The following is a 26,366-nucleotide window of genomic DNA, read 5'->3' as shown; positions in this document are numbered from 1 at the left end:
TTTCTCATTGTCATAGTAAAAAAAAACACTCTCCTAGGCGGAGACCGAGTGTGCTAATGAGACGTGCAACACAGGAAGTAGCACGTGGGTACACTGCGCAGGCAGTGCACGACCCGCTTCTACATACTTTGGGGAGGGAAATGAGAAGAGAAAGGAGTGGCCCTCAAGAGCGTCTAAAACCTTGGTACCTGTCAACCTCCCGGAGCCACATCCATTCTCTTTCAGAGCGCGCTCCCTTCGTGCATCAGGCTTTCATTTTAATAAACCTTTCTCTCCACAAAACCCTGTTGCCACTCTCTTGATTTCTACCCTTAGAGTGCGAAGGGCCCCTATGCCGGTAACACTCTTATCCATTACATTAGTCCATGATATTTTTAAAAATCATGGTTAAAAAAGACTACACCAAAATTTAAAACGCAGGTAACAGAAAAAAGAGTGAAAGCTATTAAAAGTTAATTCACAGAAGATATACAAATGGCCATTAAACAAATGAAAACATTCTTAATAGTATCCATGCAAATGTAAATAAACAAGAAACAGTGTATAAACCATGGTTTTGGAAAGAGGTAACAGCCAGTGTTGAAGAAGATACCCTGATAAATAGGTCGAGTCTCATTCACTGCTAATGGGAACATGATGAGAAAACCTTTTTGGACAGTCATTTGGCAACATCAGCCTAATATTTCTAATATGCACACGCTCTGAACCACCAATTCTAAAACTCGAATTCTCTAATTCTAAAGAAATATACATGTGCACAAAGATTTAAATAGTCTCCCTTTCTACACAGCCTTGTAATAACCAGGAAAAAAACCCGGAAATTATCTTTATTATGTCCATTAACAGGACAACGTTAAGTAAATAAATGCTGGTATGTCCATAGTATAGGATACTATGCAGCCACTGGAAAGCCGTAGACCGGTGCATACTGACGAAAAGATGTGTAGGCCAGGCTGGGAATTTTTAAAAAATTCTATAGCACAATGCATATATGGTTTAGGCCTTTATACCCAAAGAGAGTCAGATACGTCTATTTATATGTGTTAACTGTGCTGAGCCTGGAAGAAAAGCCAACGCATTCACCCGTGGATACTTCCGAGCGGACAGTGAGAACGCAGGCTACTGTCACTCTTTTTTTCAACATTTCAGCACCTACCAACCCCAGGCCCAGGGGACATGACGGTTAACCACACAAGAGCCCACCGGCTGCACGGGTGCCCAGGGCGCCGGTTCTCGGTTTGATTCGTTGCTGCGTGTCATGTCGGGCGGAGTGGACACTCAGGTTTGCGTCGAGTGAACAAGTGGCTAATGCATCACACGTGTATAAAAACAACTTGGTGGCGAGGAGAAAGAAAAGCGCAACTAGGGACTTAAGTGTTCACCCTGAAGTCCGTTGCGAGCGCACACGCACCCTCGGCTTTCACTCCGCGAAACTGCCTTTGGCTCCAGCAGCGGAGCCCGCGACCCCTCCGCCTCACCCCAGCCCCAGGAGAAGCCCCTGTCGTGGTCACACACGCCGGGGTTCCGCCGCGTTGCCTCCTGGGAACACCCGGGCAGCGCGGAGCTAAGGCAGGTGGGACCACGACGCACCGAGCGCTCGGCGTTCGCCGCGCGTTTGGCACGGAAATCTCAGTCTCCCACGCCGCGCGAAGGGTGCCTTTCCCGCGTCTACACAGAAGACGAAACGGGCTCAGTCTCGGGGGCCGCGCATACCCGCCCCGGCCCGCCGGTCAGGCCTCCCTCACCTCCCGAGGCGACAGCTAGCGCGGGCGCCCGCAGGCGACGTCCCCACAGCACGAGCGCCCGCACCTCGCGCGCCATATCCTTCCTCCCGAGCGTCCAGCGCTACCGCGCATGCCGGGGGCGGGGCCTCTCGGGCGCGGGGCAGTGACGTCACGGCGCGCGCCGGGCCGTGCGGTCCGCTGCCTGCGCCGGCGGGTGGGCGGGGCTTCCGTGACCTTCTGCCTCGTTGTCAAGGGCGACAGGCCGGGCGCGCAGCCGCCCAGACACTCCCAGGCAGCTGGGCCTCGTTTTGTGCATCCCTCACAAGGGGGGGTTTGAAAGCGCGGCTCCCGGGTAGAAACGATATCTCTGGGGTCTTTATAAGCCCCCGGCCGCCCGTCCAGACGGTTGGAAGTCAGTCTCTTCCAACTGAGGCAGGCCCAAGAGCTAAAAGGAGTGAAAGGGAGGCCATGGAGGCCGGGCTGGGCCTGGAGGCCGGGCTGGGGCTGCAGGCCGGGCTGACTGGCCACATACTTGGCCATGCGCTGTTAGATGAAAGCTGCCATCACCTGCGGGTTTGACTTGAGGATGTTGAGCACCTGCTGCTGCTGCTGCTTCGGGGACCTGGGCGACTTCAGGGTCCGCAGCAGGTCCTGCAGGGCGCCGGGCGAGATGCTCCGCGGCGGCTGCACACTGGGCATCCGCGGCCCGGCCACGGCAGGCTGGGCCTGCGTGGACATCACCGGTCTGGGCATGCCCGGCATCGGCTGCTGCTGGGGGATGGGCGCCTGTTGCCACTGCCCGGGCAGCAGGTTGGGCATGACGGGCCCACTGACCTGGCTGGGCCGGGGCACGTTCAGGCCAACGGGGGCCATCTGGCTCACCGGGGTCACCATGCGCGTGCGGCCCCAGAGCATGCCATTGTTGATGTTCACCCGGTACAGGTGCTGCTGCTCCTGGGCCTAACCCTCGATCTGCGGGGCCGCCTCCACTCCTGCGGGTGGGAGCTGGGCGGGTGAAGGGGGGGCGGCGGGGCCGGCACCTGGTTGGTGGGCTTCCCGGTGGACACCGTGGTGGGGGGCTCAGTCCGGGCCACGCTGGGGAAGCCGTCTGGTGGCATGCTCACAGGCGAGGGCTGGGGCTGGGCGGTGGGCTGTGGTGTCTGGGGCGTGCTGGGCTGCTGTGCGGGGGTCCCGGGTGGTGCTGAACTAGGGGAAGGCAGACTCTGCTGAGACAGGTTGCAGGTGTCCATGATGGCCATCCGTCAGCGCATGAGCTGCGCTGTTGCGACCTGCACAACACAAGCCGTGGGAAGGCGAGGGTTAAACTATAATAAAGAGACAGACTCATATACAGTTAAATCACAGAGGACCAAGGGACTCGCAGCCTCAAGAGACTGGAGCCCCGAATCGGGTCACTGACAGTATTTATTGATTAAAAACAATGAGCATCACATGATTAGAGGCAGGGTCTGTGAAACTCTTACACCATTTTAAAAAAATGATTTCCAGACCCAATTATCTGTCGCAAAGCAGCCGAAGCATGTCATCCCAAAATGACTAAGGTGCGGTATGCACCACCCTGGGGGAGAGTCTCTCTCGGTGAAAGTGTCCCATAAGCTGAGCAGTAAGAGCTACATCTTATCGCTCTAATGGGCCTCTCTCACAATAAGGTGAGAGGGAGTAGCAGAGGCCAGCAGCAGCTTCCCACAAGAACAAGAAGGAGGGGCAAGGCTCCTTTTTATTATTACTTATAGCAGCTCATTGGGGTCTCAACGGGGTCCCGTCTGGCTTGAGTTGTCCCTCCCGTGAGGAATCTTTGACCGCAGACCCGTCTCTTGACGACCAGATGGAAAGACTCAGGATATTATAAACTCAACCCCAGAAAAACACATTCCCACAACTTCTTTCCTTAGGGAAAGGTTGGGGGGGACAGATGGCTAGGCTGCTGTGGGAGCACACTGCGCCTGCTGCAGGCGGTGCAGGATCTGCTGCTGGCGGAGCTTGTGTTTGACGCGGAGGCAGAACGGCACGGGGCATTTGTTTTCTTGGCAGTGTTTGGCATGGTAGCAGCAGACGGCGATGAGATGCTTGCACACCGGGCAGCCTCCTTTGGTCTTGAGCTTGGAGCCCTAGGTGTGTTGCACGACGTGCATCATCTTCTGGCAGGAAGGCAGCGGGCAGTTGGCGTTGCGGCACTGGCAGGCGAGCACCAGGGACTGGATGTGCCTTGGGTTCATGATGTTCAGGACCTGGCCTGCGGGTTCAGTCTCCCATTGCCTGCTGCTGTGGGGGCACGCCAAGCCGTGGCCCGCCGACTTGCATAGCGTTCAGGTTCTGCAGGCCGGGCTGGGGCTGCAGGCCAGGCTGGGGCAGCAGGCCAGGCTGGGCCTGGAGGCTGGGATGACTGGCCACATACTTGGCCGTGCGCTGTTTGATGAAAGCTGTGATCACCTGCGGGTTTGACTTGAGGATTTTGAGCACCTGCTGCTGCTGCTGCTGTGGTGAGCTGGGCAACTTCAGGGTCTGCAGCAGGTCCCGCAGGACGCCGGGTGAGATGCTCCATGGTGGCTGCACACTGGGCATCCGCGGCCCGGCAACGGCAGGCTGGGCCTGAGTGGACATCACAGGCCTGGGCAGGCCTGGCATCAGCTGCTGCTGGGGGATGGGTGCCTGCTGCCACTGCCCAGGCGGCAGGTTGGGCATGACGGGCCCACTGACCTAGCTGGGCCGGGGCACGTTCAGGCCAACAGGGGCCATCTGGCCCACCAGTGTCACCATGCCCGTGCGGCCCGGGGGCATCCCATTGTTGATATTCACCTGGTACAGGTGCTGCTGCTGCTGGTCCTCACCCTCGATCTGCGGGGCCGCCTCCACCGCTGCGGGTGGGGACTGGGTGGGGGGCGGCGGGGCCGGCACCTGGTTGGTGGGCTTCACAGTGGACACCGTGGTGGGGGGTTGAGTCCGGGCCACGGTGGGAAAGCCAGCTAGTGACATGCTCACAGGAGAGGGCTGGGGTTGGCGGTGAGCTGTGGTGTCTGGGGCGTGCTGAGCTGCTGTGTGGGGGTCCCGGGCGGTGCTGAGGTAGGGGAAGGCAGACTCTGCTGAGGCACGTTGCGGGTGTTCACGTTGGCCATCCGTCGGCACATGAGCTGCGCCTGCTGCAGGCGGTGCTGGATCTGCTGCTGGCGGAGCTTGTGTTTGATGTTGAGGCAGAACGGCACAGGGCATTTGTTTTCTTGGCAGTGTTTGGCATGGTAGCAGCAGAGGGCGATGAGCTGCTTGCACACCGGGCAGCTTCCGTTGGTCTTGCGCTTGCAGGCCTTGGTGTGCTGCACAACACGCTTCATCTTCTGGCAGGACGGCAGCGAGCACTTGGTGTTGTAGCACTGGCAGGCGTGCAACAGGGACTGGATGCAGCGCTGGATATTCAGGCGCCGCAACTCCTGCGGGCTCTTGGACTGTGGCTCACCCTGGCTGCCGCCCTCGTCGTCCAGGCCCAGCCCCTCCTTCACCATCTTGTGTGTGTGGCTCTTTGTGTTGTAGCAGTTGATGCAAAGGTCGTAGTCCTGTGGACAAGGAAAAGGCACAGGCCCGCGTCAGCACTCGGCCCAGCGTGAGCAGACATCCCAGCCGCCCCCTGAAAGCTTCTCTTCTGGGAACTACCCCAAAGCCCAGAAGGCTCTAGAGACGACAGGATCCACCTCCTCGCCCTGACCCCAGCCTCTTCCAGGGCCCCTCCGGCCCTTTCCACCTGCTGTCTGAAACTCCCAGCGGTAGGGAATGAGAGGCGGACAAGACAAAAGGAGGCTGGAGAAAGCAGAAAATAAAGACAGAGGCATGACAGAGGCCCCGCTCTGTGCCCCACCCCGAGATCACAGAGCCACTCCTGTGGGGACTGTCCCAGACGCCGACACTGGCAGGCCGGGTGAGGACTGGATGGGAGTCTGTGACCATCTACGGGGTGGGGGGCCCACAGCAGCCTGGTTCACCCCATGAGAGAGACACAGCAGCGCCCCTACCTCCTGCGCCGTCTCCTTCCTCCCGAGCGATCAGCGCTTCCGCACACGCCCGGGGCGGGGCCTCTCTCAGGCGGGGCAGTGACGTCACAGTGCGCGCCGGGCCGTCTGGTCCGCTGCCTGCGCCGGCGGGTGGGCGGGACCTGCGCCGGCGGGTGGGCGGGGCCTCCGTGGCACGCGTGGGATCGTCGTGCAGGCGGGCGGGACCTCCGTGACCTTCTGCCGCGTTGTCAAGGGCGACAGGCCGGGCGCGCAGCCGCCCCAGACACTCCCAGGAAGCTGGGCCTCGTTTTGTGCATCCCTCACAAGGGGGGGTTTGAAAGCGCGGCTCCCGGGCAGAAACAATGTCTCTGGGGTCTTTATAAGCCCCCGCCGCCCGTCCAGACCGTTGGAAGTCAGTCTCTTCCAACCGAGGCAGGCCCAAGAGCTAAAAGGAGTGAAAGGGAGGATTCAGGCTTGACTTGTCTACACCAACACGCGAATCCTGGAGCCAACACCCACCAGCAAAACTGGGCCATCCGTTTCATTTCTCTTGCCCTGCTGGAGCTCAGAGTCTAGTTGGGGATTCAGACCGACTCCCTTTCTCACAGAGGACCGAGCCAGGTAAAATGCACATTCTCTGGCCTCGCCTCAAGTGGGGTCCAGGCAGCTCCTCAGATGATTCTGAGGCGCACTAAAGCCTCACCGCCACGTTGTACTAAAACAGGGTCACTAGAGATTGTGACAGGAGCTGCAAAATACAGGAAGCAGGATAGTGTCCTCCTTGGGGCCTGGACATAGTTGGGGCGTTGGAGGGGACATTGTCAGGGAATGCTTCCAGGAGGAAGGGGTCAAGGGTGACCCCCAAGTTACAGCCTTAAGCAACTGAGGAGGAGGAGGGCGTAAAAGAGGTGGGCAGATTTGGATGGAAGAGCTCCTCCTAGGAGACTTTTCTGAGCACCCTTTGCATCACTTCTGGGATCTGTATGCAGGAAGGGGGGTTGGGGGAAACTGCAGGAACCCTGTACTCTAGTTTTTGGGGGCGTAGTGGCTGACAGGAGGTGGATACGCGGCAAAGTGCTGTTTCTGACCCATTCGTGTCCCTAATTTTGTGGGTGAAGCCCTCCCGTGAGCACTGAATGTGTGCAGCCGTCACTGAGCTGACCATCTCGGTCACTGGAAAGAGAATCTTCCAGGCCTTGGCTGAGCCCAGCTGCCATCCGCATGGCCACCAGGACCTCAGCCCCCACCTCGCCTCTACGAGCAAACAACCAGAATCATGTCTTACAAAGAACAGACTCCAAAAATATATATAAATAAATAACCTTAAACATTCTTACAGGGATCTTAAAGAACAGAATACATGTTAAAAACTTCACTAATTTATATCAATTTTAAGCGGTACTTTATATACCATGGGGAAAAAACCACATGCATAGCCCAAATACAATGTTGAAGACAGCATTTCCATAACAAAAAACCCCCGAACACTAAGTGTTAAGACCATGTACATGAATTCAAGGACCACCCTTTTTGTCTGTTGCACACAGTTTATTTAACAATATGATATAAGAAATGAGTTGGTATTTTACCATTCTATACAGTGATTGAATCTTCTTGAATTTTCTTATTTATAGTAATTATAGCACTTGCATGATTTACACTAGAATTGCTTTTCCTCATTTCAAGTTTCACATAGAAGAAAGAAAAGGCCGCTCCTCTCTATTAACATCAGCGTGGTCTGAGAGGATCATTCCTACTTTTTGTCTAAAACCAGTTTTATCAGAGAAACAAAGCAACAATTTCTACATCTGCAAGACAAGAGTTTGGCTTAAGCCAGTACGTATAGATAGATGTGTGTGGGTGTGTACGTGTGTGCGCCCAGGAGCCGGGTCCTACCGTCCAGGGGTAATACTTGGAGAACACCCACAGAGTTCACAATAGAAAAAAATCTTCCCGCAACGTCACAAAGTTGTCGGGATACATTATAAGCTTGCATTATTTCACGAATCAGTTTCTGAATATTATTTTTCTTCTCACTTTTAAACATAAATGTTTAAAGTCTTGAAAATACTAATAAAAAATATGAATATACTGAACTTGTTTTTCCTGTTAAAAAAGGCATGAGTCACCAGCAATGACGACAAAAGAATCCAAACAAAGTCCCCTTCCCCCAAATCAAAAAACAAAATAAAAAAGCAAAAGAGACCAGATATTTAAATCAACTGGGTCATTTTATTTATTTTTTTTTTGAAGATTTTCTTGGGGAAGGGGAACAGGACTTTATGGGGTAACAGTGTGTACTTCCAGGGCTTTTTTTCAAGTCAAGTTGTTGTCCTTTCAATCTTAGTTGTGGAGGGTGCCATTCAGCTTCAAGTCGTTGTCCTTTCAGTCTTAGTTGTGGAGGGCGCAGCTCAGCTCCAGGTCCAGTTGCTGTTGTTAATTGCAGGGCGAGCAGCCTCCATCCCTTGCGGGAGTCGAAACGGCAACCTTGTGGTTGAGAGGACACCTTCCAACCAACTGAGCCATCCGGGAGGCAGCTCAGCTCAGCTCAAGGTGCGGTGTTCAATCTTAGTTGCAGGGGGTGGACCCCACCATCCCTTGTGGGACTCCAGGAATCGAACTGGCAACCTTGTAGTTGAGAGCCCACTAGCCAATGTGGGAATCGAACCGGCAGCCTTGGGAGTTAGGACCATGGAGCTCTAACCGCCTGAGCCACCGAGGCAGCCCTAAATCACCTGGTTCTTAACAAAAAAATATACTCTTTGTATTGTTTTTTAAAACACAAATCTACCCTTCCACGGCTTGAAGTAGCAGTTCCATCTAGGAATAAAAAGAGCCTAGATGCCTGGATTTCAGTACAAAAGGTCCAAGAACATGAAAGGGGGGGAAAAAAAGTGATGCTCTCACAATGCTACAAACCCTCCACAAACTTTTCTAGGGTGTCTCCTGTGGTGTCGCCGACCAGGGACAGCTCACTGGACAGTGCACTCCGGTTGAGGGTGTTCAGCTGTGGGAGCATTGCACTCTGTTCGGGGTTTCCCAAGTGTCCCTGATCTACGGAGCTGGCCATGGTGACTGCGAGTCCTGGGTGGGGGGAACCAGTCTAGGGCGAGACACAGTGTTGTGAAGGCTGGGGCTGTATCCCTGGCGATGGGCTGGAATGTGGAGTCTGGGACTGGGGCCGCGGAGATGGACAGGGGCCAGAGAGCGCACCTGGCTACTGAGGGACGTGGCCATCTGCTGGCCGGGGAGGTGCAAGGCCTGTGCCTGTCCTGCGAGCATGTGCTGCTGGGGGCTCATGGGGTTCGGCTGGCCCAGGGACCCAATCTGCTGCTTCATCCGCTGCTGCTGCATGGCTGGGGGGTAGCCTCCGGGTCCTTGAGGCTGCTGGAACTGGCCATGTCCGGCCATGCCCATGGCCGTGCCCGCACTGCCCTGCTGTTGCTGCTGCTGCTGCTGCTACTGTTGCTCTCTGTACTGCAGGTTCATACTCGCCTTTCTGGGGTTGTGCCCTGGTTCATGATGATGTTCAGGGCCTGGCCCTGCGGGTTCAGGCCTCCCATTGCCTACTACTGCAGGGGCACACCAGACTGTGGGCCGCCGGCTTGCATGGCGTTCAGGTTCTGCAGGCCAGGCTGCTGGTGCAGGCTGGGCTGCGGCTGCAGGCCGAGCTGACGGCCACATACTTGGCCGTGCGCTGTTTGATGAAAGCTGCCATCAGCTGCGGAGTTGACTTGAGGATGTTGAGCACCTGCTGCTGCTGCTGCGGGGAGCTGGGCGACTTCAGGGTCCGCAGCAGGTCCCTCAGGGCGCTGGGCGAGATGCTCCGCGGCAGGTGCACACTGGGTATCCGCGGCCCAGCCACGGCAGGCTGGGCCTGCGTGGACATCACGGGCCTGGGCATGCCCGGCATCGCCTGCTGCTGGGGGATGGGCGCCTGCTGCCACTGCCCAGGAGGCAGGTTGAGCATTACGGGCCACAGACCTGGCTGGGCCAGGGCACGTTCAGGCCAACGGGGGCCATCTGGCTCACCGGGGTCACCATGGCCGAGCAGCCCGGGGGCATGCCAGTTGATGTTCACCCGGTGCAGGTGCTGCTGCTGCTGCTGGGCCTCGCGCTCGATCTGCCAGGCCGCCTCCACCGCGGCAGGTGGGGGCTGGGGGGGGGCGGGGCCAGCACCTGGTTGGTGGGCTTCCCGGTGGACACCGTGGTGGGAGCTGAGTCCGGGCCACTCTGGGGAAGCTGGCTGGTGACATGCTCATAGGCGAGGGCTGGGGCTGGGCGGGGGGCTGTGGTGTCTGGGGCGTGCTGGGCTGCTGCGTGGGGGTCCCGGGTGGTGCTGAGGTAGGGAAAGGCAGACTCTGCTGAGGCACGTTGCGGGAGTTCATGGTGGCCATCCGTCGGCGCAAAGCTGCGCTGTTGCAACATGCACACCACAAACCGTGGGAAGGCGAGGGAGGCGGCGAGGGTTAAACTATAATAAAGAGACAGAGACTTATATACCGTTAAATCACAGAGGACCAAGGGACTAGCAGCCTCAAGAGACTGGAGCCCCGAATCGGGTCACTGACAGTATTTATTGATTACAAACAAAGCGCATCACATGATTAGAGGCAGGGTCTGTGAAACTCTTACACCATTTCAAAAAAATGATTTCCAGACCCAATTATTTGTCCCAAAGCAGCTGAAGCATGTCATCCCAAAATGACTAAGGTGCCGTATGCACCACCCTGGGGGAGAGTCTCTCTCGGTGAAAGTGTCCCATGAGCTGAGCAGTAAGAGCTACATCTTATCGCTCTAATGGGCCTCTCTCACAATAAGGTGAGAGGGAGTAGCAGAGGCAAGCAGCAGCTTCCCACAAGAACAGGAGGAAGGAGGGGCAAGCCTCCTTTTTATTATTTCTTATAGCAGCTCATTGGGGTCTCAACGGGGTCCCGTATGGCTTGAGTTGTCCCTCCCGTGAGGAATCTTTGACCGCAGACCGGTCTCTTGATGACCAGATGGAAAGACTCAGGATATTATAAACTCAACCCCAGAAAGGCACAATCCCACAACTTCTTCTTTCCTTAGGGAAAGGTTGAGGGGGACAGACGGCTAGGTTGCTGTGGGAGCACACTGCGCCTGCTGCATGCGGTGCAGGATCTGCTGCTGGCGGAGCTTGTGTTTGATGTGGGGGCAGAACGGCACAGGGCATTTGTTTTCTCGGCAGTGTTTGCCGTGGTAGCAGCAGAGGGCGATGAGCTGCTTGCACACCGGGCAGCCTCCGTTGGTCTTGAGCCTGCAATCCTTGGTGTGCCCCACGACGCGCTTCATCTTCTGGCAGGATGGCTGCGAGCACTTGGCGTTGCGGCACTGGCAGGCGTGCACCAGGGACTGGATGCAGCGCTGGATGCTCAGGCGCCGCGACTCCTGCGGGCTCTTGGACTGCGGCTCACCCTGGCTGCCGCCCTCGTCGTCCAGGCCCTGCCCCTCCTTCACCATCTTGTGTGTGTGGCTCTTTGTGTTGTAGCAGTTGATGCAAAGGTCGTAGTCCTGTGGACAAGGAAAAGGCACAGGCCCGCGTCAGCACTCGGCCCAGCGTGAGCAGACATCCCAGCCGCCCCCCGAAAGCTTCTCTTCTGGGAACTACCCCAAAGCCCAGAAGGCTCTAGAGACGACAGGATCCACCTCCTCGCCCTGACCCCAGCCTCTTCCAGGGCCCCTCCGGCCCTTTCCACCTGCTGTCTGAAACTCCCAGCGGTAGGGAATGAGAGGCGGACAAGACAAAAGGAGGCTGGAGAAAGCAGAAAATAAAGACAGAGGCATGACAGAGGCCCCGCTCTGTGCCCCACCCCGAGATCACAGAGCCACTCCTGCGGGGACTGTCCCAGACGCCGACACTGGCAGCCCGGGTGAGCACTGGATGGGAGTCTGTGACCATCTACGGGGTGGGGGGCCCACAGCAGCCTGGTTCACCCCATGAGAGAGACACAGCAGCGCACCTACCTCCTACGCTGTCTCCTTCCTCCCGAGCGATCAGCGCTTCCGCACACGCCCGGGGCGGGGCCTCTCTCAGGCGGGGCAGTGACGTCACAGCGCGCGCGCCGGGCCGTGTGGTCCGCTGCCTGCGCCGGCGGGTGGGCGGGGCCTCCGTGGCACGCGTGGTACCCTCGGGCGGGACCTCTGTGACCTTCTGCCGCGTTGTCAAGGGCGACAGGCCGGGCGCGCAGCCGCCCCAGACACTCCCAGGAAGCTGGGCCTCGTTTTGTGCATCCCTCACAAGGGGGGGTTTGAAAGCGCGGCTCCCGGGCAGAAACAATGTCTCTGGGGACTTTATAAGCCCCCGGCCGCCCGTCCAGACCGTTGGAAGTCAGTCTCTTCCAACCGAGGCAGGCCCAAGAGCTAAAAGGAGTGAAAGGGAGGATTCAGGCTTGACTTGTCTACACCAACACGCGAATCCTGGAGCCAACACCCACCAGCAAAACTGGGCCATTCGTTTCATTTCTCTTGCCCTGCTGGAGCTCAGAGTCTAGTTGGGGATTCAGACCGACTCCCTTGCTCACAGAGGACCGAGCCAGGTAAATGCACATTCTCTGGCCTCGCCTCAAGTGGGGTCCAGGCAGCTCCCCAGATGATTGTGAGGCGCACTAAAGCCTCACCGCCACGTTGTACTAAACAGGGTCACTAGAGATTGTGACAGGAGCTGCAAAATACAGGAAGCAGGATAGTATCCTCCTTGGAGCCTGGACATAGTTGGGGCATTGGAGGGGACATTGTCAGGGAATGATTCCAGGTGGAAGGGGTCAGGATGACCCCCAAGTTACAGCCTTAAGCAGCTGAGGAGGAGGAGGGCGTAAAAGAGGTGGGCAGATTTGGATGGAAGAGCTCCTCCTAGGAGACTTTTCTGAGCACCCTTTGCATCACTTCTGGGATCTGTATGCAGGAAGGGGGGTTGGGGGGAAAACTGCAGGAACCCTGTACTCTAGTTTTAGGCGTCGTACTGGCTGACAGGAGGGGGATAGGCGACAAAGTGCTGTTTCTGACCCATTCGTGTCCCTAATTTTGTGGGTGAAGCCCTCCCGTGGACACTGATGTGTGCAGCCGTCACTGAGCTGACCATCTCGGTCACTGGAAAGAGAATCTTCCAGGCCTTGGCTGAGCCCAGCTGCCACCCGCATGGCCACCAGGACCTCAGCCCCCGCCTCGCCTCTACGAGCAAACAACCAGAATCATGTCTTACAAAGAACAGACTCCAAAAATATATATAAATAAATAACCTGAAACATTCTTACAGGGATCTTAAAGAACAGAATACATGTTAAAGACTTCACTAATTTATATCAATTTTAAGCGGTACTTTATATACCATGGGGAAAAAAACACATACATAGTCCAAATACAATGTGGAAAACAGCATTTTCATAACAAAATGTTAAGACCATGTACATGACTAAGTGTTAAGACCATGTACAGGAATTCAAGAAGGACCACCCTTTTTGTCTGTTGCACACAGTTTATTTAACAATATGATATAAGAAATGAGTTGGTACTTTACCATTCTATACAGTGATTGCATCTTCCTGAATTTTCTTATTTATAGTAATTATAGCACTTGCATGATTTACACTAGAATTGCTTTTCCTCATTTCAAGTTTCACATAGAAGAAAGAAAAGGCCGCTCCTCTCTATTAACATCAGCGTGGTCTGAGAGAATCATTCCTACTTTTTGTCTAAAACCAGTTTTATCAGAGAAACAAAGCAACAATTTCTACATCTGCAAGAGTTTGGCTTAAGCCAGTACGTATAGATAGACATGTGTGGGTGTGTACTTGTGTGCGCACAAGCTGGTTCCTACCATCCGGGGGTAATACTTGGAGAACGCCCAAGGAGTTCACAATAGAAAAAAATCTTCCCGCAACGTCACATAGTTGTCGGGATACATTATAAGCTTGCATTATTTCACGAATCAGTTTCTGAATATTATTTTTCTTCTCACTTTTAAACATAAATGTTTAAAATCTTGAAAATACTAATGAAAAATATGAACATACTGAACTTGTTTTTCCCATTAAAAAAAGGCATGAGTCACCAGCAATGACGACAAAAGAATCCAAACAAAGCCCCCTTCCCCCAAATCAAAAAACAAAACAAAAAAACAAAAGAGACCAGATATTTAAATCAACGGGGTCATTTTATTTATTCATTTTTTAAAGATTTTCTTGGGGAAGGGGAACAGGACTTTATTGGGGAACAGTGTGTACTTCCAGGACTTTTTTCCAAGTCAAGTTGTTGTCCTTTCAATCTCAGTTGTGGAGGGTGCCATTCAGCTTCAAGTTGTTGTCCTTTCAGTCTTAGTTGTGGAGGGCGCAGCTCAGCTCCAGGTCCAGTTGCTGTTGTTAATTGCAGGGGGAGCAGCCCACCATCCCTTGCGGGAGTCGAACCGGCAACCTTGTGGTTGAGAGGACACCCTCCAACCAACTGAGCCATCCGGGAGCTCAGCGGTAGCTCAGCTCAAGGTGCGGTGTTCAATCTTAGTTGCAGGGGGCGGAGCCCACCATCCCTTGCGGGACTCGAGGAATTGAACTGGCAACCTTATGGTTGAGAGCCCACTGGCCTATGTGGGAATCGAATCGGCAGCCTTCGGAGTTAGGAGCATGGATCTCTAAACGCCTGAGCCATCGGGGCGGCCCTAAATCAACTGGTTTTTAACAAAAAAATATATTTTTTGTATTGTTTTTTTAAACACAAATCTACCCTTCCACGGCTTGAAGTAGCAGTTCCATCTAGCAATAAAAAGAGCCTAGATGCCTGGATTTCAGTATAAAAGGTCCAAGAACATGAAAGGGGGGTGAGAAAGTGAGTCCGTGAGTTCCTCAGTATTTCAAAACATTTTACAAGAGTGAGTTTAAGTTATAGGATAACTGTGGATTTTGGTACCTCCAGAGTTTGAACTTGAATTAACCCTGACTTCCTCCTTGCCTGCTTCCTCTCCCTTTTCCTCTCCCATTTCTCTTGTACTCCCAGCTCCTCACATGGCCTGGCTCTTGTCAGGGATGCCCTGAGCGGTGTGCTAGTCACCTGTCCTGCTGGACAAAGGCGAGAGCTGCGGGGAACACTGGGGCAGGTGAGCTTTAAAGTGCCCCTGCAGGTGGCTCCCCTCCCCGGCTTGCTGTTGACTCAGCAAAGGGACAGCCTAGGAACACCATGTGGTGGAAGGCGGCCCCCAGTACTTGAGAGCCAAGTGGATGAAGGTTCCATATTGCACTTTTGAAAAGAATGTTATCTATAAAAAAATCAGGACCCTATGTAAAGTTACTTTTAGTAGCAACAGATTGCTGTCTCTACTGCAGCAGTGACATTCTTAGAAGGTCTTTGTGCAGACCAGGCTCCTACCAGCCCTGGGTGGATGGCAGCCGATTCCCAAGAGGCCCGAGAAGGTCACGCCTCACAACAGCAGGGTCCACACCTAGTGATGGGTGAGTGGCCGCCCACACACGGGCCCAGGGCTGAGCGTGTTGCTCACACGGGACATCAGAGTGTGAGAGTGAGTGTGTGAGAGTGAGTGTGTGTGAGAGAGAGAGTGTGTGTGTGTGTGTGTGTGTGTGTGTGTAAGGGGAGGACTTATTTCTAAGCTACTTGAGAAGGATCTGCTGACAAATCTTTTCTCTCAGAACTGACAAAAGTTTACTATATATATAAGCTTTCCAAACTTTCATCTAAAACATGTACTGAGCATAAAACTGACTTTCACGGAAGGACCAGACCAAATGATTCTCTTTAAGGGTAAGACAAGAAAAATACCAAGTATTAGAAAACAAAATCACAGGTAAAAACAGTGGACAAGTGAGCTCCAAAGCCACGCGTTGAGAGGAACCAAAGAAAGACTGAAAATTATGTAAGTTTCTACAATGTACAGATCAGGAAACAGAAATCCTTCCACAACTTACTCTTAGCACTGAATTTGTTTTCTTTTCGAGTTCTGCCAGTTTTCTTCAAGCAGTTGTCACACACAAAGCTGCAAGAAAAATAAATGAATAACAATTAATACATAAATAAAATAATGGGTGTGATCAGATAACAGAAAACAGTGTATGTGCCAAGCCAGTGAAATGTAGCATTAAAATACTTTCCTGGCAGCTTAAATCGCATCATTATACAAAAGTGAACAGGCAGACTGCTTTGATTCTACAATTCCTAAAGTAAGCAAACACTTAAGACTTACATTTAGAACAACTGCCATCTATCTTAATTGCTGAATTCTTGCTGACTACAATGAATGAAACGCAGCAGCAGCAGCAGCGGGCACCCTCCCCTCCAGTCTATGCACAACTGCTCCCTTTCCCAAGATCACAGGAAATCACCAGGAAATTACTCACCCTGAAGGCCAAATGATATCATAGTGTAAAACACAAATCTGATGCATCTTCCGGCCACACTCCTTGCAATCAACAAAACTAGAAGACAAAGAAAGCACACTGAAATGCTCAGGGAACCACACAACGGAGTGGTCTGCATGAGTTTGTGTACTGTGTTCACACCTTGTCCTCCGGATTTCTTTGAGTATCTGTGGCATGAATGCATCTGTTGATTGATTCAACCATATTTTTAAAATGTGTCAGTATATTTTCTATAGGAAAAGCTGACTTTCTCCTCTTTATTGTACAAATGCCTCCTCCTTCTCTTCTCCCAACCTCCTTTGCAACTAGAAATGAATCTTTACTTTTAAAAATTGCTGCGATAATGGCATGTTTAATGGGCCAGTATGTGACATGACCACACATCTTCACGACCAATGCTTGCTCTAGGTAACTGCACATGCTTCAACGGACTTAAATAACAGAGAACAATACTTTCAGTGTTGTAAACATTTGTTCGTAGGCCTTGGCACAGGAAGCGTCGCTCTGAGTCGGCCACACAGGTGAGAAGTGCCAAGCTGACTGGTAAATGACGGCCCTTATTCAAGTAAACACTGGAGAGCAAGAGGACGCACTGCGCCACTCGCCTCTGCTGCAGCCCCCACCCAGGCTCACCTGGGAATCTTAATTGCTAATATACTTGAAGGTCGAAACCTTCTATTTTTTCAGCCACTCCCTTTCCGTCACCACACTTACACCTGGTAGAAGTCTTAAGGGGCTAGAGGGTACATTTCTCCCCAAACTCTCCTGCCTGTTAGCCTAGAGGCCGAGCCCTGTAACCAGACACACTCTGTATTCTGACAAGCCCTTGGTCCCTGATCTCCCCACTGTTCTTGCTGAGCAAGGCTTCGACCATGGATCGAGCCTAACTCAGCTTCTCTGTTTGTTCTGTTGGAATAGAGACACACACGCAAAACTGGGAGAAACAGCAGCGCCAATAACTGGCTGTCCTTGAGTATTCTCGGGCTGTGTCCCCCTCCCCTCCACCCACTCTATATGGTGGCTGTTCCGAACCTTCACTCCTTCCTCAAGGGCTGCATTACCCACAACCAGCTCCTTCTCTGAAATCTCCGAAGTCGAGCTCATCTCTGAGTTAAGAATTTAAAAGGTCAGCAGGCAATAACTCCCTCAGTTTCTGTGCCCTCTCCCAAGACACCCCATTCTCAACCCTTCCCACCTACGTCAGGGAAGTGGAGCATCAAAAAATAGGATACACGTTCTATCAATTTTGTTTTTCAGCCTCGCTCCCCTCCTACCCATTATTCACCAGTTGGCTGGCTCCCCTTCCTGCGTGTCTGTTCGCAGTTAACTGAGCCGCCATCTAGACTGGCCCCTTCCTCACCCCCAGTGTGGTCTCCTTCACCGGAAGGCTGTCCTTCACTCAGCCTTCCACCTCCTACCTGGGCTGCTGCTCTGAGGCCCCTAACTAGTTTCCCTACTAGGGAGCAAAGTCTCCTTTCCTGGAGAATCCACCTCACAGGTCCAGGTGACCTTTCTGTAACAGAAACCAACAATGTCCCCCCCAAGCCTCCCAGGCATGTCCAGGAGGAAATCTGCATGTCAAAGAGCAGTGTTGGGGGCACTGCACCTAGCGCTCTCCACCTGCCCTGCCCGCCCCTCGGGGCTTGGGGCTCCATCCACATCACCTACCTACCAATCCCTCCAGCTCACCTGCAGTACTGTTGCGCATCCTGTGTTGTTTCATTCCTTTGGGTCTCGGCTGCTCTGCCCCTCCCCCAACATCTGCGTCCACAGGCACCTTCCCTGGATGCCACTCTGCCCCACGCCAGGCCTCTCATCGCTGGCCCACCTTACTGCCTTTGCTGTCTGTGCTACGAGCCATCTACCTCTTTTACTGAAAGATGGAGCCCCTTGTGTATCGCCCACTGCCTCGCACCTAGTATTCTAATGTGATGCATTTGAAATTGAAAAGTGAACATAAATTGTAGTGAAACTGAGGAACTGCAGGGGAGGGCATACTGTGACCAGGAATATGGACAATCAGGATGGACAGTCCACTCGTCATTAATGACCTGGGCAGGGGCCCCATGCCCCCGCACTGCTGGGGCTGCAGTCCTAGGAGTCAGCGTGCCTCTGGCCTCGCTCAGCACTGCTAGTAGGAGACCAAGCCGGCTCCCAACAACAGTCAAGCTAGGTTTCAAAATGAGGCCTGGGTGGAAAGTCTTGTCTTCCACTGCAGCAATCGGCCTCCCTGGAGCTGGGGGTAGGGTCAGGGCCAAGACAGGGGAGGAGCTGTGTCTCAGCTCTGAAGGTACCGCCCACATTTCTCAAACCCCCAATGATGTTGAAGCCTGTGCTCACCCAACAGCCCTGAACAGGCATTCACCACCGGGACAGAACACAGTGGGCCCCTCATCACACTGGGGTGCCCCGAGGACAGTTTTGGGGACCTGGGAGGGGCCGCCACACTGAAGGAGCTCTGAAGCCTCTTTAAGGGCAATCACAAAGCAAACTTTGCAAACGCAGCATTCGCACCGATCACTGGAGAAAAGTCAAGTATTTGACAACGGCGTTTGAAAATCTACCATACCAAAGACAGTGGCAAGAACATACACCAGGCTTCCCATTATTTATTTTCAGAAAGGGGTTTCTGAGAGGTTTTCTTTCTGAAATTTCCCTTTAAATGATGCCAGCACTACTCTACCAAATACGCCTACCTTCAGTCTCTAAAGATGCGCACAAAATGGCTTGGAAAGACACCAATCACCGAGTTAGTTATTAGAGAGGTTCTAATAGAACCAAACATCCATGTATCACTGTTAAAATTCAGTAACTGGAGAGTATGTCACAGAGACATACATACTTTGTGTGAGTTAAAGAAGAATCCGTTTCTGAAATAACTTCACACAAATAAATTCCACCCAGGGCAGTATGTTTCCAAAGTCTTCTCTGACAACCGAATCGTAAGGAGGAGCTTCCCTGATTGGGAACTAAAATCTAAAAGTCAGAAAGAACTAGCTATATACTCACGGTTCAGGATCTAAGGTATCATTTTTCTTCTTTTCGAACTGATCCTTTGAAATTGTCCTTATTTTAAAAAAAAAGGACAAATGTTATTTAACTGAATTTGTTGAGTAAAAACTATAGTCTCTGGGATATTATTTTGTGACCAGTTCTTCAAGTACAAACTAAATAATGGTCAACTGAAATCTCAAATAGATGTAAAGATGGCACGAACACATAAAACTTAATTCCACAGAAAGCACTACCATTTATTCTTTATCTTTCTTGGACTATTTCCTCCCAACTGTCATCAGCACACATTATAAGATTTAATTAAGACTAGTGAAAATATGACGGCAAAATTGTGTTTAGATTCAAACCTGTTAATTTTCAATAAAATCTATATGGTGAGTGGCTGCTGAATTTGACTGATATTGGTGTAACCAATTCTGTTAATTCCAATATTCCATCAATGACACAAGGTCAGCATCTATTTGGGGATATTTTACTCTTAAAGGGCTGAGTACTGGTTTCTACCGTCCTTTGGTTATGATCAGTGTATATGTGAATTACTTTTGTTTTTCAGGAATGCAAAAGTGATTTATTGAAAATGAAAGTACACACTTAAAAGGCAAGTGTGGGCGAACTCACAGAATGGGTGGAGTTGTGAATTACTTCTGATTCTTAGAATTATACAATCTAATTATTAATCACCCAATAGGACCAAAGAATTAAAATGACGGGATGTAAAAATAAATTCCACATGTAGAATTTCTGTCATTTTGGTTTGTATGACTTACAAGTGGCTATGATTTGCTTCGCATTTGAACAAAGTAAACTTGAGTTGCAGAGTAAGTGTCCTCCACTGCTGTAAACTGCTTCAGTGGGAACCACAGAACGCTGGCAGACATGGTGGCTGGCAGGTTTTTAGGTATCTCAAGCATATAAATGAGTTTACCATCCAATTTGTGGATTTGCTTTTTCTGGACATTTGACTGCTCACGGGTGACTCCATCAGGAAGGGAAAGGTGGACTCAGTGAAGGAATGAATGAGCCAACTCAGGCCTGTCTGCATTGGATCTAGTGAGCAAGAGTCAAGCCTCCAGCAAGGAAGGGACACATTCACTCTCTGGGAGCTCATTAGCTGCGTTCTATTAGCTTTGTAACTACAAGGTTTCAGTGGAAGATCAATTACACGCTACAGATGGGGTAGGCGCATAAGATCCATTTTTTGCCACTGCCAGTTCTGTGACTAGGGTTACCTGGTTTCTTAGGTGTAACCGAAAATTTGTAATTTCCCCAAATGGAGGGTGACAGCCACCAGGAAATAGCAGGTGTTTTTGAAGAATGGACAGAGCAAGGTCAAGAGAGAGCAGTGAACTGTCTGGTGGGGGCTATCGCATACGGTCTTAAATGGAGGGAAAGACGTGAAAGTGGCACTGGTGTTCGGCTCCAGTAGCTACATGTTGAAGTGTCAATGTGGGCACAGTTAATACGAGAAAATACACCACACCCAAGTCCAAATGGCAGTGTTGCTTCCCTTTTACTCCTAGACAAGAGGCAAACAAACAATTCAGAGTCACCCCCAAGAAAAATGACAGGATGGTACTTACGTCTGGGGTTGTGAAGGGTCGTCACCCAGGGTAACATTCTCCCCCTGAATCTCTGTGAAACACTTCTCACAGAAATGATACCTGTCAGCAAGAAGGCCATACTTGGGTGAACTGGTCCATCATAACACACAGCCACCCAAGCAACGAAGCCACCAATCAGAGCAGGGCAGATCACCACGACGAAGGGGGGGCGTTGTTGGTTGATTGATGGGTCAGTGAGGACAATGAGAGGAACAGGGGCAGGTGGGGAAGGGCAGGATTAGAGAATAGGGAAGGGAACAAATAGCACAGACATAGAGGTAAGACGCAAACACCAAGACAACACAGAGCAGAAAGCCAAGGCAAAGCATTGATTAGCATTCGGTCTCATTGCACACATCACAGGCCATCATCACTAACAACGACTGGGCTCGGTCCAGCTCCAAGCCGCAAATGTTCGCAAGGAGTTGTTAATATTATAATTGCAAGGAGCCTAAATTTAGGAGTCTGAATTTTGTTATTACTTAGAGAATATCAAATATAACTCCAGGGTTTGAGATGGAAAAAAATTTACTCTGAACAAAACAGTCTCATAAAAGGCCTTAGAAAAGCAATTTAAACTGAAATAGCTTTATTTTTCAAAACGGAAAATTTATGCTTGACAGCAATTCAGAGATTTCATTTCTGGTATTTAAGCCATATCTTTAAAGGTATAAAAATGTTCAGCACCCAGAACTGGTTTTAATTTTTTTCCTGTTATTTTTCTCATGTTAATCAATTAATAATTGGGTTACAATACAAATACCCATTTTTTTCCAATGGAGGAAACTGGCCCAGGAAAAGCATGGATGGCTGAATGGTTGCACATGGAGTGGCCACAGAAACCTATGCTAAGTGTGTAACTAACTCCAATCCCTGAAGAACCTCAGGATCAGAAACTGGGAGGGACAGAGAATTAACACACGCTAGTGCCCGTCCCAAAGCAATGCCAGAGACACTGGAGAACCGAACCTGTTGAGCTTCAAGGGAGAGGGAGGGCGCCAAGGGATTCACTCTAACAGCCTGCTGAGAATGACCACGGCCCAGAGAAGGGAGCACGGTCACACATCTACTCAATCCGGCTGAAACCACCCTGGCAATAAGTGGGTGACAGATGTTAATGCCAGACTGCCCTTACCTTATCCCCTAGCCCAACCTTTATTCACCCTGGAAATACAGAACAGATCAGAAATTCACTGTACACTATAAGCGCCTACTTGACATTCTGCTTTGTGTGAAGGAAGCAATTTGATGAACATGGAATCGTAAAGGAAAAATCGTTCACACAGTCTGATGATGGTGTACATCTGGGCACCTAAAGTTAGCAAGTATCATTGCAAAGTTTATCTGTAAGGGTAACTTACTGTATGGAGTAAATTTTCAAATGCAGATTGTTTTAAGTACCACATCAGTACATACAAATAACTGGGATATCTATATATAATACCTATCTTGCCTATAGACAATAACTGGAAAATCTATAGAACAGTTTTCTCAACATGAGTCACTCTCAAATTTTTAAAGTACGGAAACAAGTGAAAACGTAACCGTATTCTAGTTTAGATATTAGTTTCACTTGTTTAAGGGATCTATAGGATTTTCTATTGTTCTAAGTGCCCACTTTAGGACTGTAAATGCCGAAACAATGATTCATCAGAACGTCAGTGTTCATAAATAGTCAAAGTTGAGAAAGAAAATGTAAGCAGTTAAAATGTCTATCACAGAAGTAGACCACTGTTTTCTTAGAATTACAGGTTAATCTCTTCAAGTTCAGTATTCTAGAAAGCACACCTTGTGAGATTCAGTTGAGAAGCAGTATACCTGTACTTTTAAAATGTATTATTAATAAAATAGAATTCTTATGTTTCTACTCGTAAGAAAAGTACTCTTGTTCAGTAAAAATGAAGCTCTATATAGAAATAAAGTGGACATTTCAGAAGTTTCAAACCAATCCTGTTTGATTCCCCAACAACCTCCTCTTAGGGTTCAGTAGTATTCCCTGATGCTATCTACTCTATTGAACTTTAGATGCTCTCAATTTAAATATGGCCAAAACCTGTGCAAGCCAGCAAAGGCAGAGTCCCAAAGGACCCACGCACAGTGAAACCAACAATGAAAAGGCCCCAAAGCTTTGGAGACGGTGGCAAGCGATCTGCTGCCTATTCTTCCTTCTAGGCCCCAACCGTGTTGGGTACCCAGTAGCAGGCATTTTTCGGGTAGAATTTTAACTATTCTGTTAAAATTCATAATTTTATTTTACTTGGCACATGACAGTATCCAAAGTGAATTTCTAATTCATTATTTCATTGGAGACTGACAACTAAGGCTGTCAGGGAAGGTGTTACCATGCCCGTATTATGGATAAGAAGGTTAAGCTTGATACATTATGGGATGTGCTGAAGGTCCAGAACTTCCAGAACAACACTTGTCACTATGGGAGAGATTCCATCAAGAAGGGGCTGTGGTATTATTTCAAACTTTGTCTTAAAATTCTTCTCTATTGATCGTAGAGCGAGCTAAGACAGAATCTAAATTCCAAATGTTAAAATATTTATTAGCAGGACAGTTGTACAGCCTGCACTTCCAGTAGAGGTTCCTTTCTAGGGATGTCTATCTTTTCGCCTCATACCAGCGTTTCACTGTACAGAAAGGTACTTGGATAAGTGAGCTAGGCAAGGCTCGGAAACTTTTTTAGACATTTTTAGGTCAAGAGTTTTTATTTAAAGTAGGATTTTGATGCGAGTCATTAATAATCTTGAATATGGTTAGGTATTTTTTAAAAATTTAAAAACAATTTAAAAAGCATAATTGGAAGAAAAAGTTTCGAAATTCCAAATTATTCAGGCCTTTGCACGTATCTCTGAACAAATAACAAAAAGCCCTCTACTTCTTCAATATAGTAGAACATAGGTAATTACGGACAAGATCAAAATAATCAAAACATCAAATCCTAATGTTGACATTTAATATTTGAACCTAAAGACGAAAAGTAGGCATGAAGCTTCTTCTAGGGCACATAAAGAATCTAGTTGCCAATTCGTAAAATGGAGGCAATGTAACTGAATTTGACTAAGATTTACAACCTGTGCTGCAAGGCACAAAGCCCTCATGCTATAATATTACAACATGTGGCCACTTAAAACAATGGATGAAAATAAGCTTAATTTTAAAAACAACACCCAAACTACGGAAGTTGTATTTGTGTTAAGGAATCAACAAAAAATATTTTCATTCTCCCTCTGCATAAGATAGATTTATTCTTTAGCCATCAACATTTGAAGAGAATGGCAAAGATTTCTCAAGCATACCTACCACTCACAAAACCCTAAAAAGGCCACCTTATACCAGGGGAGTTTTCTTCAACTCAATAAAATCACCAGATCTCATTTTTTATTGTGCTACTCATTATAAACAAAAAAAATCTATAGTTTTAATGAATCAGCACTAACGCAAGTCTTTCTATCAGACTGTCCAGGCCAAATTACCTAGCAAATATTCACACAATGTTTCAACTTTATTAATCACTTGAAAAAGGCATGTCAATCATTATTACTCTCAACTCCAGACTCTTGTTCATATGTTATTTTTTAGAAAGACCATGACTTGAGAATGCACCTGATCCAAGTAGTGTGCAGTTTTGAGTTTAAATTTTTATACTGTAAAAGCATGCTTTAACATTAAAAGACCGTGGGCCTACCTGAGTGACTGAGAAGCACTACAACTGTGGCCCCTTTCATTGGAACTTCAGGAACGAAATAATGTACCCAGGCTATAACCAGACAAGCACACCTTGCCCTAAGACCTTCCTTTGTCCTGTAATTCAGGAAACTGCTCAGTGCTTACCTATTCTGATAGCTGTAGTAGGCGGCATCTCGAGGAATTGTACACAGCTGCTTCCCGTAGCAGCACAAAGTCTGGGGGGAAAACTCATACTGCAAAAACAAAGGAGAAAATACTAAAAATGTATCCGATTTAGTGTCATGTAATGTTCTAGTCCACTATGCAGGGTTAGATTCAGATAGTAAATTATTTCTGCTAGTATACTGGATATTTTCTAACAATTCCCATAGCCATTTAAAGACATTTTTGGATACAACATGCCAGAATTACAGTGGTACCTCGGTTTTCCAACATAATCCGTTGCGGAGGACTGTTCGAGTTCTGAAACGTTCGAAAACCGAGGCGCGGTTTTCCCATAGAAAGTAATGAAAATGGATTAATCCGTTCCAGACCTTTAAAATCACCCCCTAAAACTGCAAATTCAGCAAGTATTTTACTATCTAATGATACCATAGATCCATTAAAATTTACGGCATTCGTAAATCGAAATGTTCATTAACGTAGAGGTTTGAAAGCCAAGGTACCACTGTAGTGTCTAAGACATTTATTACAGATAGATGAACGGACACAGGGGCAGCCAAAAATGCTTAACCCAAGGCCATCCCCAAGAAGCACCTCTAGCTTTGATCATCCATCACATTGCTTCAGACAGTCAATTGTTTGACCAAAGACCAGACTCCATCTAGATACTTCCCAGAACACAGGTGTGGCTAAATGTTGAGTCTATCTCATCATCACACTGCTGTACCCCTTCTGGCTGGATGAACCAGGCAAGTTCATTTTCCAGAACAAGTTCATACTGTACCTTGCGTCCACAGCAATATCCAAGAGACTGCATAACAGGGTCAATTTCTTGTTCAAAGACCTCTGCAAGTTTACTGCAGAACTTATAGACCCGGGATGTCTTGCGATTGTAAAGCCAGGCATTGTTGAACATCAGCCAGACATCGTCCACATACTGCCAGGGTTCTTGGTACTGCCCTGTGTCCAGCTTCCGCTTGATGGTGGAAAGGTCCATGGGGTTCTTCACAATGTCAAAGTAATCCTTAAAGACAAAACGGTCTCAATCTAGTGGAATCCCCAAATTTCAAATGCCAGCCTCATCTGGCAGCTTTCTTACAATAAAATAGAAAGTACCAGAACTGTTTCTAGTAGTAAGAAATGAGAATTGAAAAGAACCTCTGCTCTTCCTCTGATTTTACTATCTAAAATTATAATTAATATTTTCAAGTGTGATCAAATCACTTCAAAGGCAAAGTTAAAGAAAAAAATTAAAAGAATTGTTTAATAAAAGATGCTTTTAAATATAAGATTTTTAAAATAATGATTTTAATGTACTAATTAAAATGGTGACCAAATTTATCAGACAATATATTTTCCTAGAGATTCACCCTTGGTCCTAGCAAGCCAAATGAAATTCCAAGATAAACATGAAAACAGAAACAAAAACAGCAACATTGCATAATAGAATCTGTTGGGTCACCATGGCCTTTGCAAGACTACCCAGGGATATCAAAGTGAGAGGCCCATGTATTTTATAATTGATGTTCACCAATTCTTTAAATCCATTCTTTAGATAAAGTCTTACACAAAACTCCAAATATAAGGCAAGTCCACAGAGGCTGTGTACCACAGCAAGTGGGCAGTGCGCCCCAGGCACTCACGCATACCCCCTCCAGGGGCCCTGGGGCTTTACAGAACAGGGGGAGGGGGAGGAGACACATATTCCAATAAGTAAGACAAAGGTATATAACTCTTTTGTCAGAAAACTTTATATTGGGGGGAAATCTTCAAAACAAAGTTGTTATTTTACCC

General features: G+C 49.4%; 2 protein-coding genes, 1 long non-coding RNA gene and 1 pseudogene across 4 annotated transcripts in view; all 4 read right to left on the bottom strand.

The window, feature by feature from the left end:
- LOC109436338 (heat shock protein 75 kDa, mitochondrial) overlaps window positions 1–1,898 on the bottom strand; it is a 32,566-nt gene extending 30,668 nt beyond the window's left edge. The window contains exon 1 of the mRNA XM_074322708.1: window positions 1,746–1,898. Within this exon, the coding sequence (XP_074178809.1) occupies window positions 1,746–1,821 (76 nt within the window). The 5' untranslated portion in view covers window positions 1,822–1,898. The remainder of the gene's footprint in view (window positions 1–1,745) is intronic.
- A 1,175-nt stretch (window positions 1,899–3,073) lies between these two features.
- LOC141569452 (histone lysine acetyltransferase CREBBP-like) lies at window positions 3,074–5,875 on the bottom strand. 2 transcript variants are annotated; one of them, XM_074322715.1, is made up of 2 exons: window positions 5,744–5,875; window positions 3,074–5,290 (listed from the first exon to the last, which is right to left on the bottom strand). In XM_074322715.1, exon 2 carries the CDS (start codon window positions 5,237–5,239, stop codon window positions 4,721–4,723), a length of 519 nt encoding a protein of 172 aa, XP_074178816.1. In that variant the 5' UTR covers window positions 5,240–5,290; window positions 5,744–5,875; the 3' UTR covers window positions 3,074–4,720. The 2 variants fall into 2 exon arrangements, with proteins under 2 accessions (XP_074178816.1, XP_074178817.1); XM_074322716.1 differs by having other exon boundaries at window positions 5,476–5,757.
- Window positions 5,876–6,500: 625 nt separating this feature from the next.
- On the bottom strand, window positions 6,501–25,569 carry LOC109440103 (CREB-binding protein; annotated as a pseudogene).
- Window positions 13,874–26,366, bottom strand: part of LOC109442785 (heat shock protein 75 kDa, mitochondrial) — a 45,175-nt gene continuing 32,682 nt past the window's right edge. The window contains exons 13-18 of the long non-coding RNA XR_012493103.1: window positions 25,357–25,596; window positions 24,555–24,643; window positions 20,694–20,774; window positions 19,108–19,164; window positions 16,078–16,155; window positions 13,874–15,716 (exon numbers count right to left, since the gene is read on the bottom strand). This is a non-coding gene — a long non-coding RNA (heat shock protein 75 kDa, mitochondrial). The remainder of the gene's footprint in view (window positions 15,717–16,077; window positions 16,156–19,107; window positions 19,165–20,693; window positions 20,775–24,554; window positions 24,644–25,356; window positions 25,597–26,366) is intronic.

Source organism: Rhinolophus sinicus, linkage group LG18, assembly GCF_036562045.2.
Source record: "Rhinolophus sinicus isolate RSC01 linkage group LG18, ASM3656204v1, whole genome shotgun sequence".
Lineage (NCBI taxonomy): Eukaryota > Metazoa > Chordata > Mammalia > Chiroptera > Rhinolophidae > Rhinolophus > Rhinolophus sinicus.
Note: the sequence above shows the minus strand (reverse complement) of the source record. Positions and strands in the feature narration are given on the sequence as shown.

Excerpts from the sequence above, each read along its gene's own strand:
- LOC141569452 (XM_074322715.1), bottom strand. The coding sequence starts at position 5,239 with ATGGTGAAGGAGGGGCTGGGCCTGGACGACGAGGGCGGCAGCCAGGGT.